A 20,330-nucleotide genomic window follows, 5' to 3' on the forward strand; every position below is an offset into this window, starting at 1 on the left:
TCGGAACTGTAATATCTCCCCCCATCCTTCCCTCCAGAAGTCCTCTCTTTGTGGAGAGGCTTAATTGCATTTCCATACCAATATAACAGGAAAGAAAAGACACATACGCTATATGTGCAAAAGTATTGGGCCACCTGCCTCTACACGCACATGAACTTTAATAGTCTCCCAGTCTTAGTTTAGGGTTCAAGATTGAGTTGGCCCCGCCCTTTGCAGCTATAACAGCTTCAACTCTTCTGGGAAGGCCATCCACAAGGTTTAGGAGGGTGTCTATGGGAAGGTTGGACCATTCTTCCAGAAGCACATTTGTCAGGTCAGGCACTGATGTCGGGGGAGGAGGCCTGGCTCACAGTCTCCGCTCTAATTCATCCCAAAGGTGTTCTATGGGGTTGAGGTCAGGACTCTGTGCAGGACAGTCAAGTTCCTCCACCCCAAACTGGCTCCTCCATGTCTTTATGGACCTTGCTTTGTGCACTGTTGCTCAGCCAAGTTGAAACAGGAAGGGGCCATCCCCAAACTCTTCCCATAAAGTTGGGAGCATGAAATCATCCAAAATGTCTTGATATGCTGACGCCTTAAGAATTCCCTTCACTGGAACTAGAAGGACAAGCTAACCCCTGAAAAACAACCCCACACCATAATCCCCGTTCACCAAACCTTACACTTGGCACAATGCAATCATACAAGTATTGTTGTCCTAGCAACCAGTGAATCCAATTTAAAATTTTTTTAAACTAAACGGAGTGTATTATCATCTATTTTATCATTTAGTTTAAAAGATTTTTAAACTGGTATTTTTGGGGTTGTTGAACACGGAGGCCTACATCTGGTGTCTGGAGAGCAGTTAAAATGGTTGGGGGGCCTCAGTTGGCTAATCTAATTCCTGATACATTGGGACTTTGCAGGTTAATGGAGCGCAATTAATAAGCAAGGAGGGTTTCTTCCCTCTCCCTATTTATTGGATGTGACGTCACGTGCTGACCATGTCCTGTGAGTGACGAAACGTGATGGAGCCTTGACATGTGACATCACTACGCACCACTACGGACCACAGCCATTTTGCTGGATGGAATCTTTTGTACAGACATGCTGATGTTTATCCTGCTGATTGTAAGTGCAATACTTTAACCACTTCCTGTCCGGACACTTTTACCCCCTTCCTGTCCAGGGCAATTTTCAGCTTTTAGCGCTATCACACTTTGAATGACAATTGCGCGGTCATGCAACACTGTACCCAAATGAATTTTTTACCATTTTTTTGAGATAGATAAAGCTTTATTTTGGTGGTATTTATTCACCACTGGGATTTGTATTTTTTTTGCTATGTAAATTAAATGTCCAAAAATTTTGAAAAAAAGTGTTTTTTTTATAAAATTTTGCAAATAAATAATATTTCATCATAAATCTTAGCCAAAATTTATTCCGTTATCTTTTTAGTAACAAAAAAAAAATCCAAATTAGTTTATAAGCAAAAATTATAATTTTTAAACATTTTGTTTTAAATTTTTATTTTATTTTTTTATATTATTATTTTTTATTTTTATTTTTTACATACTGTCACCCTAGCAGTACAGTGTCACCATGGTGACACTGTACTACTTGTGAGGGGTGATGAAGATTTTTTTTTTTTTTTTTTACACTGATTGCTTTTACACCCATATAGGATGTAAAAGCAATCATTTCTCTTTCTCTCTGTGTGCATTCATGCACTCATTGAGAAGAACTGAGTGAGCTGTGATTGGTCACATCCTGTCACATGGTACAAGGCTTTTGTGAATAGCCTTGTACCATATGACCTCTGTGATCATTCACAGATTTCACACGTAGTAAGCAATGATGTCACAAGTGACATCTTGCTTACTACTTTGCATGTGATCACTGATTGGCCAATCAGTGATCACATGATCGGGACCTCGTACAGAGGTCCCGTCCGACGATCGGTGTTTCACTGTGTCCGGAGGACACAGCGGGCACCGGATCGCGGTGCTGCGCGCTCCCAGGGAGCGCGCACAAGCAGGGTGCGGGGAGGCCGTTTATTGACGGCCACCCGACCCTGCAGTGCCACCGTCTGGCCGTTTATATACAACGGCTGGTCGGGAAGTGGTTAAGTAAATGAATGCATCCTTTTCAAATTATGCTATGAGCGGTTACTTTTTCCCTCGAATATTAATGTGTGGAGAGATATCTGCCATCTAAGAGCTATATAATTTGGAGGATATACTATACATTGTCTGGATTTTGGGGGGGACCTATCTGCCAGTCCTTGATACATCAGCTGAGCCTGATAACTACGCTGTTTGGCCAGTTCTCTGGGTGGTCTGGTAAGAGGCTGTGTGATTGGGTGGAAGGTGAAGGACTTTCTCTATCCTTTTGGGCTTCGGCTTCTTGCAACGCACCAGAACTTCCATATTATGGGGACTTTTTTTATAGGTTAATTTGTGTTATCTATATTAAACTTCTCACCTTTGGTGGATGACTGGTTATAATTAATAATCATATGTATCATTCATTAAGCGCTACACTGACAGTTTTTGATATATTTCTATTGTTTTCCCATTGGTTGTGTTAGCTGCTTCTTTTCCTGCCTTTAACACCTAAGTGCAAGTCTTTCATGTAATAATATAGTATACATAACCTACATAAACAAAGAAATCAACTTACTGGGATTGTGATGCTGGAAACCCAAACAAAGACCTTGAACTCCAGATTCGTGTAAAGGAAGTTTGTACTGGCAGCACAGCACCTCTTTGGCTGTAGACAAAGCAATAGAAAAAGACAAATCAATCAGAACATTTTCATGACAATACCACTTATAATATATGTGCCCCCAGAATGCACAAAGACTTCTTATCTAAACACTGGCCACATGACCATATTTTATTTAAACACTTTCTCCACAAAGGCAAGGTGAAACCATTCCACAAACTACTTGAAAGCCTGGGTATCCACAAATTTCTTTTCTGGGCCTATTTACAGATTAGACACTTTCTGCTTTCACACAAACCTCTTCATAATTGGAAGATTACTCTTACTCCTTTTGAATCTATATGCTCTAAAGCTGAACCGCGTAAGCATCTGATCTCGGAGATCTACCCCCTCCTCGTCGAGAGCAGGGCCTACAACTCTCTACCCTCATGCCGTGCTTGGAACAGAGACTTGGAAGATAATCTCTCGGACTCCAACTGGGACCGAATATTTATGTATTCCCATAAATGCTCCCTTAATGTCTACGGCTACAAACTGACTTCGAGATGGCACCGAACCCCTTCGAGAATCTCTCATTTCAACCCCTCCTTTCCCAACAGCTGTTGGAGATGTGGGACTTCAGATGGGTCATTTCTCCACATTTGGTGGTCCTGTCCGAGCATCCAACCATTCTGGCAGGAGGTCCATAGGCTTGTAGCCTACCGGGTACGTTGCCCGTAGTTCTGTCTCCAGCTCAGTTTCTTCTCCATCATGCTTTCCTTCCTAGGGGACAATAATTTAAGTCTTTAGCCATGCATATGGTCAATGCAGCCAGACTCTGTCTTCCCGTTCTATGGGGCTCCACTCACCCTCCCTCCATACGTGACTGGCTGACCCGTGTGGGTAAAATGGTGGAAATGGGAGAACTGATTGCGACTGCACTTGACACCCCTACTAAATTCTCCCATATTTGGGCCTGCTGGACTTACTTCATAACTACCCCTACATACCAGTCCCTCATGGACCAATCCGTCTGATTTAATTTAGTCCTCCTGCTGGTGACACTCCACTACACTTGATCCTGCGGTAGGCAACGTTCTCCCCCTCAGTGTTTTATCCCCACCTACTTGACTTTGGTGATAGTTTAATTCATAACCTCATCCACGTATGACCCTCGGTATTGACGATAATACAAACCCCGCTCGTTTTCCCCCCCTTTTACTTCACCCCTTCCCTGTGTTCCCTTCCCCTCCTCTCCCCCCCCCCCTTTTTTTCTCTCTCTCTCTTTCTCTTCTTTCCCTGTTGTCACATGCTCTGATAGATTTTGGATACTTCTCAAAAGAACATTAGGCATGCTAATGACATAACCTCTCTACTTTCATTAGCGACCCTCACAACAATTTAAGTTTGTTTTTAGATACCTCTATTGTCGTAAGATTATGGTTTTGCCTTTAGCATATGTGCCGCATCTATCCTCCCTTCCTCTGCAGCTCTGCACTGCGAATTATACACATAGGAGGTTCGACGCGGCAACATTTCAAATCGCATTACAATAACGCCTGAGTATTATAAGCATAACCTTGTCGTAGCCTAGTATATCAACGTTGCATATATTTTGCATTCGACTTCTTGCTTTTTCGTTGTATGCATTGCCAAATGTCTTATCTAAGCATCATTTGCATATCTTTTGTATCATTCTGTACTTCATCAATAAACATTTATGGAACAAAAAAAAAAATAATATATGTGAGTGAGAACTGAAATTTGAAATAAGCATTGGATGATCAAATCATATTTTCTATATTGTAAAATTTTAGAAACCAGCAGAATAGTTGTGTAGAACAGCTTCCAACAAAATACTAAAAAGCCTAAAGGATGTGCAGGTTTTCTTAGCTTTATAGTCAGCGGAGTGAACATTTAGTAGGGACTTCTATCTAAGGAGGAACAATCACAGCAGAAGGGTAGAAGTTTGTAATTTTACCTGATTCTGATGCTCAGTCTTGAAAAGAGGCATAATTAGAAACTTCAGGGCCCTGATGCAAGAAACCATAAAAGGCCCCCCTTACCCCAGGCCAGGGTCCTTCCCACTAACCCCAGGGCCCTTTACTCCTGTCTCCCTTTATTATGGTCCCGTAACAGGACCCTTTTACCTACTCTGCAGTGGGTCCCCTTCCTGCTGTCTTGGGTTCTGCCCTCCCATGGTGGCAGAATGTCAGGGCCCAGTTGCAAGTGTGACCTTTATGACCCTGGTAGTTCCACCACTGCCCCACCCACCCTATAAAAATACACATCCAGAAAAAATAATAAAAGAAAAAATAATAAAAATCCAAAAATACACACCACAATTCTTGGAAGCCAGCAATAACAATGTATAATAAAAGGTCTGTGCCTATGATCCTCTAACTTGTAAGCAAAGCCCACCTAGTATTGTAGAATCAATGTAAATACTAGGAGTCAGAACATTACGTAAGTGGCATGCCGAGGTGATGACTGCCTAGACTAGTCCACACCAGGGGCGGACTGTCCATTCGAGCACTCGGGCCCCATGTAATGCCCCTGGTACCTTTCTTATAGGCTTTATTGGGTGTGCTTTGAGTGTGGGCAAGGGCACAGTGGCCACATGATCCCATATTGCCCGGGGGCCCCATGAGTTGTCAGTCCACCCCTGGTCCACACTATGCAGCAAAATATGGATATACTGCTTTCCAGCTCCTAATAAGTCCTCAGTGTAATAGTTAGTTGTTAGATCCAGTCCACCAGATGTTACTATGACAGCCCTGAACACGAGTAGCTGGATGGTGAACTACTTGCACAAGGGATGGAGCCAGAGAGATGGCTCAGCTGCATTCCCCAACTGGTGTGTGCAGGGGACTCCCCCAGTCTTCACCCCTCCTGGGGAATTTTACAGTGAGCTGTCTCCAAGCACAGGCTCCAGATGGTTGGTTGGATGTTACAGGAGCAGGGAGTCAGCATACTATATGTGTGTGGATAGCACTGGCTGAGAGCAGCTCAACCTGCCAATATTGTAGCCAGTGCCCATGCACTCCTGCTGTATCTTCACCCCTTATCCTGGGGCTGTGTCAGTGTTGATATTGGCTCACTGTATGCACATCTATTGCAAGATGGGCTCAGTTACGCTGCCAACCAGAGACCTGTGCCCAGAGCAGCTCCCCGTATCTTCCCCGTGTCAGGGTTGTGCAGACAGACAGTCCAAATGCACAGTGGCAAGATGATGGGGGTCAGTTATGGTTGCACCCTCAGTCATGGCTGGGTGCTTGCTGTCAAATTAATGAGGCACTGTCGGTATGCCATAAGGCTAGCTGTTCAAGGACCACATAGGAGGTAGGTCATATGACCCAAACGTACTGCCATCTCGGGGCCCTGCCACACTTGCGAAACACCAGGGCCAGATAGCAAGTGTGACCTAAGTGACTCTGGTAGTTCCACCACCATTTACCTATTCTTCAGCCAGGACACTAGAGGAATTGATTTTGATCTCAGGTATAAGGCGATAAATCCCCGGAGTGACCGCACATAGCAGATATAACTCTTTGAATGACAATTGAGTGGTCATGCAACACTGTACCCATATGAATTTATTAGCATTTTTTTGAGTCAGATAAAACTTTATTTTGGTGGTATTTATTCACCACTGGGATTTTTATTTTTTTGCTATATAAATGAAAAATTTTGAAAAAAAGTGTTTTTCATATAAAATTTTGCAAATAAATATTTTTTCTTCAAAAATCTTGGCCAAAATTTATTCAGTTATCTTTTTAGTAAAAAAAAAAAAATATAACTCAAAATTAGTTTATAACTAAAAATTAATTTTTTAAAAAAATGATTTACATTTTTTTTTTTAATTATTATTTATGTTTTTTTTAATATCCGGTCACCCTAGCAGTACAGTGTCACCATGGACACCATTGTTCTGCAAGTTGGGATACATTTTTAACCAGTTGCTTAACAAAAGATATACCTCCATGTGAGGTGAACATTGACTCATAGCCACAGTCTTCCTAGCGCTGTCTTCTTGGGAATGAGGAGGAGCATACTTTGAGCAAGTAAGACTGGCTGTGATGCGATTTTCACAGCCTGTACCTCTGGCTACCACAAGATGGAGACTCCACTCCAATCTAGCGGATTGACCACACACAGCCAGATATGAATCTTACATGCAATCTGGTGCACTCTAAGGGATGGGCCGCACACACTTCTAGGATTCCTCAAGCTATCCTACATGCTAGATGTGAATCCCTCTTTCCACTCTCCTCACACACACTCCCACAGCAGACACACGACTCACAATAGTTTGCCATCACCTAGCAGTTTGTCTGCTGACTTGTCTACTAGGCAACCATACACACACAGATCTCTGTCTCACAGATATGCTAGTTTACAATCTGCATGCAATCTGCCAAAAAACAGTACAATTCATACAAACTGGTAAGAAACATAGACTGAGCACATAGACACTACAATACAAAACTCTCTCTAGGGTTATGAGTTCTAACTGAGTACACAGAAGATACATTTTCATTAAATAATTCAATATCCCAAAAGTGGGCCGTGCATAAAATATTTACAAAGAAAAAGAATTGCAAAAAGGACATACAGAGTTAAGCTGTTCTCTTAAAAAGGTGTATCACCCTGCAGTAATACTGGTTGCAGGATGTTAACATGGACACAAGATGGCAGTGTTCTGAAGCTCAGTTAGACAGACTCTGTTGAAGAAAAGCTTTGTTGGACTTGTAGGCTGATAGGAGGACTTCCCTATTCAATAACAAAGTACATTTATTATTAGTACAGGTACTTATATAGCTCCATCAATGTATACAGCGCTTTACATATATATTGTACATTCACATCAGTCCCTAACCCTCAAGGGGTGTACAATCTAAGGTCCCTAACTCACATTCATACATACACATACTAGGGACAATTTATACAGAATTCAATTAACCTCCCAGCATGTCTTTGGAGTGTGAGAGGCAACTGGAGTACCTGGAGGAAACCCATGCAGGCACAGGGAGAACATGCAAACTCCAAGCAGGTGGTGCCATTGTTGGGATTCAAACCAGTGGGAAGTGCTGACCAATTAGCCACTGTGCTGCCCCAGAGGAGCTTGCTAGTGGGTGGAGGCAAATAAATGCAGAAGCTCGGGAACCCGAGGACAGGGAGTGGATGGTGAGAGCTGGAGAGCAGGTGTGAGGAGAAGGCTGTGCAGGATGCTGGAGGTCCGGGCTGGGCCAGGCCACAGAGAGTGAGGAAGTGAGGAGGAATCACTGACCGCTGACAAGCCAAACTGACCATCCTGTGAGCAGATGGACCAGAGTGCAGTCATCTGGAGGGTTCTGTGATGGAGGAATCAGAGGAACATGGCAGTGAGACTATCCGCTACCTGACCGAGGTCACTGTTCGGGTGAGGGAGCTCCATACTCAAATCATGAAAGTTGCAAGTGACATTGCTAAGTTCAGTTTCTTACTTCTCAGTTCAGCATTCTTTTTTCACAAGTTATTGTACTAAGGCCTAGACTGACTGGCCCATCTTGCCTCGCGGCCTACTAATTATTATACTCAACACATTGAATCACAGGATTCTACTGCAATATACTGTAGGCACCTTGCAAATAAAGTCACATTAGTGCTTCAGTTCCAGTGTGTTCTACTCATCAAGAAACGTCTTTATCACCCAAGCTTGCCACCCATTAACCACTTCCAGTCCGGACACTTTTACCCCCTTCCTGTCCAGGGCAATTTTCAGCTTTCAGCGCTATCACACTTTGAATGACAATTGCGCGGTCATGCAACACTGTACCCATATGAATTTTTTACCATTTTTTTGAGATAGATAAAGCTTTATTTTGGTGGTATTTATTCACCACTGGGATTTTTATTTTTTTTTGCTATGTAAATGAAAATGTCCAAAAATTTTGAAAAAAAGGGTTTTTTTTAAATAAAATTTTGCAAATAAATAATATTTCATCATAAATCTTGGCCAAAATTTATTCCGTTATCTTTTTAGTAAAAAAAAAAAATCCAAATTAGTTTATAACCAAAAATTATCATTTTTAAACATTTTTATTTTTTTTTATATTATTTTTTATTTATTTATTTTTTTACATACTGTCACCCTAGCAGTACAGTGTCACCATGGTGACACTGTACTACTTGTGGGGGGTGATGAAGATTTTTTTTTTTTTTTTTACACCGATTGCTTTTACACCCATATAGGATGTAAAAGCAATCATTTCTCTTTCTCTCTGTCTGCATACTTGCAGTCATTGAGAAATACTGTGTGAGCTGTGATTGGTCACAGCTTGTCACATGGTACAAGGCTGTTGTGAATAGCCCTGTACCATGTGACCTCTGTGATCATTCACAGGTCACACGTAGTAAGAAATGATGTCAGAAGTGACATCTTGCTTACTACTTTGCATGTGATCACTGATTGGCCAATCAGTGATCACATGATCGGGACCTCATACAGAGCTCCCGTCCAACGATCAGTGTTTCACTGTGTCCGGAGGACACAGCGGGCACCGGATCGCGGTGCTGCGCGCTCCCAGGGAGCGCGCACAAGCAGGGTGCGGGGAGGCCATTTATAAACGGCCACTCGACCCTGCACGGCCACCCTCCTTTATATACAATGGCCGGACGGGAGGTGGTTAAAGAGGAATTAACCCCTGATGAAGTTTGCTTCCGCCTTTTTTTTTAATCTCAGCCCAATCTCAGATTTCACGCTGTGTGTGTGTTTTAAAGACATTTCATCCAAAAGCATCATCACTTAAAGGAGAAGTTACATTCTGATTTGCAGGACATCTAGAAAGAAACTGGTTGAAACTGTTCTGTGTTGCAACTCTGACCAGAGTTTTCTAAGAGTGTTAGCTGTTATCCCACGCACATATTTCCTTCTTCTGACTTTAATATAGTTGAATTATTAATTAAATCTAAACTGAGTGTGAGTCTACTTTATGGTTGCAGCCAGGGGGTTCTCCTGGTCAAAGGACTAAGGTGGTGTCAGCAGGAGTTGGGCTTCCAAGGAGGGCTCAAGTAAGCCGGGGAACCCGAAAATACTCAGCAGCCATCAAGTGGGTAGGGCTATGAAGGAATTAAAAAAAAAACAGAAATAAAACTTTTACCAAGGTTTATCCTGTGACAGGAGCATAGTTCATGCTCCTCAATTATTGAAATATGGATGTGGGCCCGACTTTAGCCCTCGTCCAACCAAATCCGGGGTGTGTCCTGGTCCCCACCCACAGGACCGTTCTATGCACTGAAGGAACCGGAGTTAAATTGACCATTAATGGTTCTGATGACTGGATCAAGGATAGGGTTTCTGACACCAGCACGTCAGTCCAATCGCAACAAGACTAATCACCACTTGGCTGTCATATAAAAGGTTTTGGGGATTTCTTTTGGATTCTATATACACAACACCAACCATTTTACATGTACACAGACCCCAAAATGTGTATGATCAGAAGGACTTATCTCTATGCAAACAATATTTTAGTTTTTATGAAAGACAAAACAGATTCCTCTGATCTCTGACATAAATAAATGGTTGGTAACATTTGAGAGCCTCTAGACATTTGCTGGGCCTGAAGACACATTTGCTGGATCTTTCCATTGAGGCTTCAGGGGGGTGATAGTTTGATTTACCCTCATCTGTCTACAAGAATGGAGGAATTTTATTTTTATCTTGGTGTCACTCCTGGTCTCCAGACATCTGCCTCCTTTCAACTTGTAATTTGGGGCCATCTAGCTAATATTGATGAAGATAATATTGTGTCTGTAATATTACTGAGTCAAACTGTATCTACAATTCTACTACTATCTTTATAGGTTAAATCATCTCCCTGCTACTGGTAAAATTACTCTACATTTATTTTACATCCTTATAACTTTGTCAGAGAGTGAAGGTTTTGCTATTAATTTATGTAAATATGAAATACGGTATCTCCTAAATCTAACTCAACAGTTAACTAAAATCAAAAATAGAAAAAACTTTCACCCTTGAAAGTGCCAATAGTCATAAAACAATTCTATTATGAATCAAGATTACCCACACGCTACTATATCCCAGCCCAATACATAAATAAATCCCAGGCAGTATTCATCCAGCATTCCGTTATACTCCTCAAAATAAATAAAAGTTCCATACAAAAAGAAAAATATTAAAAATATATAAAGTCACTCAAAATAAGTTTGAATAAATCCAGTGTCTCTCAAGTCCAAAAATATATAAAAAAATATAAAGATATAAGTAAATAAGTGATAAGTGTCCACACTCCAACACAGTATTTCTTTAAGATGTTGAGCCCTTCCAGTGGCTCCCACGAAAACAAAGAGTACCTCAAAGTAAAGAGAAACTCACAATAGTGTGTTATCTTAATAACTCATATAAATCATACCAAATGACACCTTAAAATGTGCAAAAAAAACATAAAGTGCAAAAAAAAAAAATATATATAAAATCGTGAAAAATTGAAAACAACACTGTGCAAAATCAGTGATGTACTTCACTCTGTGCAAACAACTCCAGTGGTGTAACACTTCTACTGTGCAAGGCAAATATATCCTTACCAGAAGTAGAAAGACAACACGCCTTAATGTAACAATAGACAGAATCAGCAGACCGCTTCCTCGCCTCTCCTCCACTTCTGAAGCTTATCACTGTATTACCATCCCATCATGGTTACATGTGAGCCCTTTCCCAAGGACTCCCAGGTATCCATCCAGATAATATATAAATAAAGATGATAGTGTAATTCCGTTTGAACATGCAAATATATAACTTTAATTCAATCTGCTTACATAGAACATATAGAAAAATGCATAGTACTTGTGCCCCAAGTTCCTGAGGATTACCAGACAGCTCCCAGGTGGATATCTCTGCGGTTCCACTAGCTATCCCTTATGATTAAGTCCCAGATGTGACGAAACGCGTCAGAGAAGTGACGTCGGACGCACGAGAGCAGGAACCGGAAGTGGTGCGGCAGCCATCTTAGATACTGGAACCGCAGAGATATCCACCTGGGAGCTGCCTGGTAATCCTCAGGAACGTGGGGCACAAGTACTATGCATTTTTCTTTATGTTCTATGTAAGCACTTTGAGGTACTCTGTTTTCGTGGGAGCCACTGGAAGGGCTCAACATCTTAAAGAAATACCGTGTTGGAGTGTGGACACTTATCACTTATTTATTTATATCTTTATATTTTTTATATATTTTTGGACTTGAGAGACACTGGATTTATTCAAACTTATGTTGAGTGACTTTATATATTTTTAATATTTTTCTTTTTGTGTGGAACTTTTAATTATTTTGAGGGGCATCACAGAATGGTGGATGAATACTGCCTGGGATTTATTGTATTTATTTACATATTGGGTTGGGATATAGTAGCGTGTGGGTAATCTTGATTCATAATAGAATTGTTATATGACCATTAATTTAGGTTGTTCAGCTTAAATCAATGCTGGGGGCATAGCCCTAGTTTTGTGGCTATGAATACTGTGAGATATTCATTATAAACACTAGGGTGTGCTGGCTATAAGTAAAGGGGTATTATGTCCATAAGTACTGGGGTTTGTTAGCTATTCCACTGGGATATGTTGTTTATAAATAATGGGGAGTATTGGCTATAATTACTGGGGGATCCAACCCCAACCGTCTGAATCTGATGACAGTCTGAAATCTAATTGCATCCGCAAATATCCCACTGTATTGATAACATTCACTCTGTTACTCCCTCTCTCATTTTACCCACTCCCTGTGCTTCCCCTCCCCCCCCCCCCTTCCCATTTCTTTTAATTTTTTTTTTCTCTCCCTCTCTCTCTCTTTCCTTCCCTCTTGCTTTATCGTTCCTTCTTTTCTTCTCTCCTTCTTTTCTGATAAATCGCTCTAAGTTTTGATTAATCATCCAGAAGAACATTAGGCATGCTGACAGCATCACTTCCCTTTCTTCATTAGCAGTTTACATGATCATACATTCCCACATCCGCACTCGGATACCTCCAACATTCTCAATCTATAGCATTGACTTCGGCCTAGACGTCGTTTCTGTTCTACTTCCCTCTACAGAGTCACACTCTGTGCCGTCACTATAGGAGGTCCGGTGCCTCATTGTCGAATCGTTTCATAAGCGTCTCTGTATATTACAGGCACAACCCTGTCGTGACATAGTTCCTTTATACTGCTTAATTTTGTAGTGGACTTCATTCACTTTCTGCTTGATGTATGCATTGCCAAATGTCTTACTCACATTTCATGTGCTTATTTTATTGTGTCAATGTGTATTTTTCAATAAACCTTCTTTTTGGAAAAAAAATAAAAAATTACTGGGGGATGTTGGCTATAAATACTGGGGTATGCTGGCTATACATACTGGGGTATTTTGGCTTCTATACTGGGGTATGTAGGCCATAAACAGTGGGGATTGATAGCTACAATTACTGTGGTATATTAGCTATAAATTCTTGGCTATGCTGGCTATTAATACTGGGGTGTGTTGATTATTATACTGGGGTATGTTGGCTATAATACCAGGGCATGTTTGATATAAAAGAAAAAGTATTTTAGCTTTCAATACTGGGCTATATTACCTATAAATACTGGAGTATGCTGGCTAAAAACACTGTAGTGTGCTGGTTGTTGTACTAGGTTAAGTTGGCTATAAATACTGGGGTCTGCTGGCTATAAATACAAGGGTGTGTTGGTTATTTTTCTGGGGTATGTTACCTATAAATACTGGGATATGCTGGCTATAAATACTGTAGTGTGCTAGCTATTTTACCGGGGTATGTTGGCTATGAACAATGGGTTAGGATGGCTATAAATACAGAGGTATGTTGACTAAAAATACCAGAATATGTAAAAATTCTAAAAATAAACCCTAGAATGATTCTTGAGCCAGTGGAAGAATGCCGAAAATGCAGTGTGCATGGCTGTGCATGCTGTGAGGACGGGGAAGTAGGCCCAAACTACCAGTGGCTCCTGTGGGGGTAGTGCTACATACGTGTGGCTCCCCGCATATGGGACAATAACAGGGGTTTTACACTTGAGGACCCAGCAGCTAGTACACATCTGTGTGTACAAGGCCTTAGAGAAATGAATTGTTAGGGTTTACATACACAATAAGAGGTATTAGGGTGAGTAAGCTGCTGTGGAAATTAATTAAGTAAGGTGGTATATTTACTAAAGGAATGTACCTGTTCAGGGGGACAGACTGCCCATTCGTCTGTGCTTCCAATGACTGTGTGTCCTCGCTCGTCTCAGATGATATCTCAGACCGTTCTTCCATGTCCTGGGTTTTTGCTGCCTCTGTGGATTCCTTAGACTCTTTTGTATCTGATGATGATATATAATTCTCAGAGATGGGATGGTAGAGCACTTGATGTACACTTGTTATAATAAGGGAGTTAAAACCAGACAGTATGTGACATCAAAAAATCCAATCCAAATGTCATATTCCAGCCGCAGGACAAACAAGACCTAACACCAAGCTATGGCGGAGAGACGTTTGTTTTTTTCAGTTCCAGAAGTTTCTTTCACTTTCATTTGACTTAGCACAGCTATGCCGTTTGTCGTTTCTTATGAATATAAATTCCTGTGTCTCTTTCCTTTCTTAGTATCCACCTTAGTTCTTTCACCAAGATGTATTTAGAGTTATTTTTAGAACATTAATAGGAGAACATGCATTTGTTTTTTAATAGCGTTAATAAAATAAAATTAAGAACAATAAATAAATATAAATTAAGTCATACATATATACATTGAATAAAAGAGAGAGAGAGAGAGAGTGCTCTGTCTCTCCAATCTAAGCATTGAAAGTGTGATCTCTGTAACTTAACAGTTGTGATGAGATAACGATAACTCCAATCTTAGTTGATTAACACAGGCAGTGACTTGATCCAAATGACACCTTGTAGATCTTGTGAAGTTTATTCCATAAACTGAGAGAATCTTACAACAATGAGCATCGAATAGGTCAAAAGATCATAATGTGATCTACTTCATGACATGAGGCTTGAAGCTGAAGTGCATTACTGGGAAAATGAAAAAAGGGTGGGGCTATCTATACAGCATGAACTAAACCAAAGGAAGGGGAGGAGCAGAGACAAAATACAAAAGAACACTTAAAGGCCTAGGACAGTCATGTGAAACATGACACTCCATGTTGAAATCTTTGATTTCTATTATAACAAACTTTAGTCCAAGTCTAATATAAGTAATGAAGATTCTTTCCAGGAACATCTGCAAAACAAGAGGGAAAGGAAGAACAAAGGAAAACAATGGAAACTGTCAGCGTCCTGTCCACGGCAGACGTTCTGGAAGATCTGGCATTTCTGACAGTACTCTGCATGGCCGCAGAAGCACACATCAGCCTCAGTTTGGTGCCAGATGGCATTTATAAGGAGGCTCATCACTTCCTCAAGTTGCTGGATGATCTCTAGCTCCCCGTGCCTTGTTCCTGTTTCCTGTGATTGTGACCTGTGATTTTCTGATACCGACTCGGCTTGCTCCTGGACCTGTCTACTCTACTTTACCCCAGATCTGACCTCGGCTTGGCTTATAGATACTGTCTCTCTCACTCCTCTGTGTATGACCTCGGCTATCCCATCTGACTACGTCTGCTTTAATTCCCACCTGGTACCTGACCTTGGCTTGAAACGACTACCCAGTAAACATCTAAATCCCAGAAGGGCTTGCATACCACGCACAGGCGCCTCCTGTCTGCAGACCTATCGACGTGCACCAGCTGTGCTTCTGAGTGGACCACCAACCAGCACTCCTACAGGCGACCTGTGCAACTTTGGGCCTGACTCCCGCTGTCCCACTCTCGGGGGGGTCTGGAACTTATCAGGAAGAGAAGCCCTCTCTCCACTGGCCTCCATCACCAGGTACGTGATACAAACATTTAGCATAACACTTGCAGATGTTGGTCTCGAAATTCCAGGCTGAAATCCATATTCAGAGGGGAAGGCAGCAACATGCACATTCCTTCTTACCTCCTTTTAATTCAAGTTGATGACTTGTCTTCCTCTTTGGGCAAAAGAAGTACTAGTTCCTTTATAGGCCTGAAGTAATGGTGTGCAAAACCTTCTTTCATGGTGGATATAGCCAAGATGTGTCCAAAAATGCAGTAGTAGGTACTGCACGACTGCTGCGGTCAGCAGGGTTAAGGCTAGTGGGAATATAGTGCCATTGTTCAGGTGTAGAGAACTTCCTTATGCATTCCACTCTGTTGCCGACATACACGTAGAACTGTCTCGTGTGATTGTGTATGTATCCTAGCACTATTTTACTGTCTGTATAAAAGTCAAAGGAGTCTATTTCAACATCTGTTTCAAGTTCTATAAGCTCAGCAATCTTCACAGCTAACACAGCTGCACAAAGTTCGAGCCTTGGAATAGTATGTGCAGGTTTGGCTGTGAGCTTGGTCTTGCCCATGATAAATCCTACACCCACTTCACCGCTGGGATCCGTAGCTCAAAGATAAGCCACCACAGTAATGGCTTTGTTGAATGCATTGGAGAAGACATGAATCTCTCTTCTGGTGGCATTCTTTAAGGATGCTTGGGTGTAAGAGCGTGGTATCTGAAGTTGTTCTAATGCTTTTAGAGATGGTTTCCAGGATTCCCACCTTTGTTGTTTCTCCTTGGGTAAGGGGGTATCCCAGTCTGAGTTTTCAGAAGTAAGTTGTCTCAGCAGTGTCTTACCCTGAATGGTGGGAAGTGATCATAAATGCTGTTCACTGCAGACAAAACTCCTCGCTTTGTGAAGGTCTTGTCACAGGCTGATGCCTGAAATGTGAATGTGTCTTGTTTAACATTCTGAAGCAATCCAAGACTGCGTTGTGTAACAGAAAGGTCAGATCCTAGTTGGAATTTCTTCACACTGACAGCGTGGTCATCAGGAGGAAAGGCTATCATGACCTTGTCGCTGTTAGAGATGATTTTGTGAAGTCTGAGGTTCGCAGTGGCAAGCATGTTCTGGGTTCTAGTAAGAAGGTCAATAGCTTCTTCTTCCTTGGACAGATATTTTAGTCTGTCGTCTACATAGAAATTCCTTTCGACGAACTGTCTTGCATCAGATCCAAATTCTTTCTCACCCTCTTGAGCTGTTTTCCTCAGTCTATAAATTGCTACTGCAGGAGAAGGACTGTTACCAAAAACATGTATCTTCATTCGATAGTCTGACTTCATCATTGACATCATTATTGCGGTACCATCGGAACCTGAGGAAGTTTCTGTAGTCTTCACGGACGATGAAACAGTGGAACATCTGCTGAATGTCAGCCATAACAGTAATTAGCTCTTGTTTGAAGTGAAGTATAACTCCTATGAGATTGTTGTTCAGATTAGGCCCAGTGAGAAGATTGTCATTGAGGGAGATGCCTTCATGACAAGCACTTAAGTCAAAGACCACCCTAATCTGATCAGGCTTGTGAGGATGGTAGACACCAAAGCATGGTAGGTACCAACATTCTTCTGCTTCCATAAGAGGAGGTGCAGGCTCAGCATGATTTCTCTCAAACTCCTGCATAAAGTCTACAAAGTGCTTTTTCATCTCACGCTTCTAGTTCAAACTGCGATTTAAAGAAACAAACCGTGATTCTGCGTGTACTCTGTTGTTTGGTAGTCTCTTTCTTGGGGTACAAAATGGTAGAAGTGCTACCCAACTGTTGGAATCATCTTGGTAGAATTCTTTACTCATGGTTTTCAAGAATTCTTTGTCTTCCATGGTAGCTGCCAACTCATTGTCTTTGGTTACCTCGAACACTATGTTGCCGATGTTGTCATCCCAGAGATTAAGAGCTTTCTTACTGTCTTGTATGATGTGTGGTTGTGCACCTTTTCCAAACAGTCTTTCTTTCACAATATATTTATGTGGTTGTTGTGCAGAACAAGTTGTTCGTCCATTTGACAGGACATGTGTTTTAAAGGAAAAGACTGAGTAGGACCTTCTGTCCTTATCTAGGCAGACATTGCCTATGATGACCCATCCAAGATCCAGACACTGAGCATATAGTGCATTGTGTGGACCGTTGATTTGATAATGAACTTTGTGCACCCTTTGGTTGTCACTACCGAGTAACAGCAGGATATCAGCACTTTCATCGAAGGCTGGTATTTGGTTGGCTACGTGCTTTAAGTGAGAATGGTGAAAGGCAGATTCAGGAGTAGGGATTTCCTCTTTGGTGATTGGAATCTGGAATCTGGTTGCACTCAGTGATGGTGGGCAAAGATATTTCCACATTGTCATTCAGCAGAGTAACTACAAGACCACTGGCTCTCCTACCTAAGACTTCTGTGTACAGGAACAAGTGCTTAGAATATAAAGGTAGAGCGTCTCCAGTTATGTTCAACAGTTCAGAAAACTGAGTTCTTGCAAGAGATCTGTTACTCTAAACATCCAGAATAGTATACAGCCTTATGGCCTTTTCAGGTTGACCTTTGGGGTATACAGAGACCAAGCATATCTTTGCACAAGATTTATCACAGAATCCATCTTCACAGACCTCTGTACATGTAGGGAACACTGGGGTGGTAGGTGCTGCTTGATCTGGGCGCTCCCCACCTTGCTTTGCCTCAGGAAGATTGTTTGTGAGCATAGTAGAGTCGTCCAAATATTGATGAAGAGCTTGCACAAGGTCATCACTGTCACACTCTATACATTTGATGATCGCTTTACAGTCCTTTGCAAAGTGTTCTGTGGAGGCACAGAATGTGTAGGAAACCCCAAATTTCTTCAAAAGTTCCTTACGTTCTTGAAGGGTTTTCTTTCTGAAGCCGATACATTTCTTCAGTGGATGTGGTTTGTTATGTATTGGACATTGCCAATTTGGGTCCTCAATTCTCTTGTTTTGATCAGTCTTTTCAATAACTGTAGCAGGCAAAGGTAGAACATTAGTCCTTTTCACTAACACTGGACCTCAACGGTCTCTGTGCGACATACGTGTGTTCGTAGGTCTTGGAGAGAGTGTACTGAGAGGGTTACAGCCCCATAGGAGAAACTTGGGTCATTCTTAGTGTCTTCAATTCTTTTGATGAACTTGTAGAGGTAGGAAAAAGGAGGAAATGCAACTCTATGTTCTTCCTTATACTTTGATCCAAGCTTTGCCCATCTTTCTTGAATTCCATATGGTAGCTTGAGAACAATAGATTTGATGCCATGAGAGGTGTCAAGGTAACTGAGACCAGGTAACTTTATGTCAGCCTTAGCAAGTTGCAGCTCTAATAGAACATCGCTGAGTTCTTGAAACTTTAGATTGTCGCTAGCAGAAATCCTTGGGAAGCTTTGCAACCTTTTGAATAAAGCATCTTCAATGGCCTCTGGGCTGCCAAAGGTATGTTCAAGTCTGCCCCAAGCAGCATTAAGGCCTGCAGCAGGGTTGTAAATTTGAACTGCTTTGAGCCTCTTGATGCATTCAGTAGACTGGGGACCTAGTCATCTGATGAGTAGATCTAATTCCTCTGTGACATTGATGTCTAGGTCACTCATTGTTGCCTTAAAAGTGGATTTCCAGCCTCTGTGATTTTCAGGCTTGTCATCAAACTTGGTGAGGCCTGTCTTAACTGTCTTCTCTGCAGAGCATGTATTTAGCAAACTGTGACAATGTCCGTGTTTTCATATTTTGGGTTCATGACTGCAGGTGGAACAGAGTTGGTAGTGACAGTTGGCGGACTTACGTGGAGTGACTTGGGAACATATGTTGCTGCTATGGCATTCAATGTCAGAACTGGCTTAAAGACCATTGGCATGTTGGTTTGTAGAGTAGTACATTTGCTAGGAGGTACTCTGTTGGTGCCAAAGTAAGGTGGAGTGTCTATTAAATTCATACCAGTGTCTACGGCTACCTGAGATGCTGCAGTCTGATGTATAGGAGGATATAAAGGCAAATCAACGTGAGGTACTGTCACGGTCTGGGTCAGGTTGAGAGACCAGTTGCTACAGCAGTGTAAGGCTTACCTGAAACCAGCAGGATAGGTACACCAGCAGGTCCCCCTGGGAACGACGCAGGCTCACCTGAGGTGCAGGGTCTAAGTATTAACCGGTTTTCACCAGAGCGTCTAATGGCAGAGATGGATTGGGCTGCGTGTTAATACCAGATCTCAGGATCACCCCACCAGGGAATGAGCAAGCTGGAAGCCAATAGTGGATCAAACAGTTTAGGGATCAAACAGAAGCAGAGTCAGTCACAAGCCAAGGGTCGGTCACGGATGGTAGTAGATTAGGGTGAGGCAAAATCGTTGTCAGTAGCAAGCCAAAGGTCGGTAACGAAGATGTAGACAGCAGCAGGAACGATGAGAGGGATATTGCCTGGGAAGGCACAATAATCTGGCAAGGAGGAAGTGCATGGACATGGCTTTTATAGGAAGTTCATAGGAGGAGCAAGGAGTTCAAGGTTCAAGACAAACAGGGCCAAGGCAGGATCATCCAGAGAATTGTCTAGGGAGCTGTCCAGCATTCCAGGTGGCTCAGTGAGAAGAAATGTTGCCTCTCACTGTAGAAGGCCCAGGTTCAATCCCAGGCTCTGATAGGTATAGTAGGTGAAGAGAAGAGACTTTGAGTACTTTGGCTGCTGTGACAGGAAGTTGACATTCTGGAGAGGTGTGTGAAGAATCTGAGACATAA

The 20,330-nt window shown here is 42.0% G+C and overlaps 1 protein-coding gene across 1 annotated transcript in view; it reads right to left on the reverse strand.

The window, feature by feature from the left end:
- The window catches only part of LOC149459573 (uncharacterized), a 38,823-nt gene extending 24,641 nt beyond the window's left edge, over positions 1-14,182 (reverse strand). Inside the window, exons 1-2 of the mRNA XM_089680941.1 lie at positions 13,901-14,182; positions 2,662-2,751 (exon numbers count right to left, since the gene is read on the reverse strand). Of these exons, the coding sequence (XP_089537067.1) occupies positions 2,662-2,751; positions 13,901-13,992 (182 nt within the window). The 5' untranslated portion in view covers positions 13,993-14,182. The remainder of the gene's footprint in view (positions 1-2,661; positions 2,752-13,900) is intronic.
- Between the last annotated feature and the right edge of the window lie 6,148 nt (positions 14,183-20,330).

This window comes from Staurois parvus, unplaced genomic scaffold, assembly GCF_062004578.1.
Source record: "Staurois parvus isolate SC_StPar_1 unplaced genomic scaffold, SC_StPar_1.0 ptg000254l, whole genome shotgun sequence".
In the NCBI taxonomy this organism is placed as follows: domain Eukaryota; kingdom Metazoa; phylum Chordata; class Amphibia; order Anura; family Ranidae; genus Staurois; species Staurois parvus.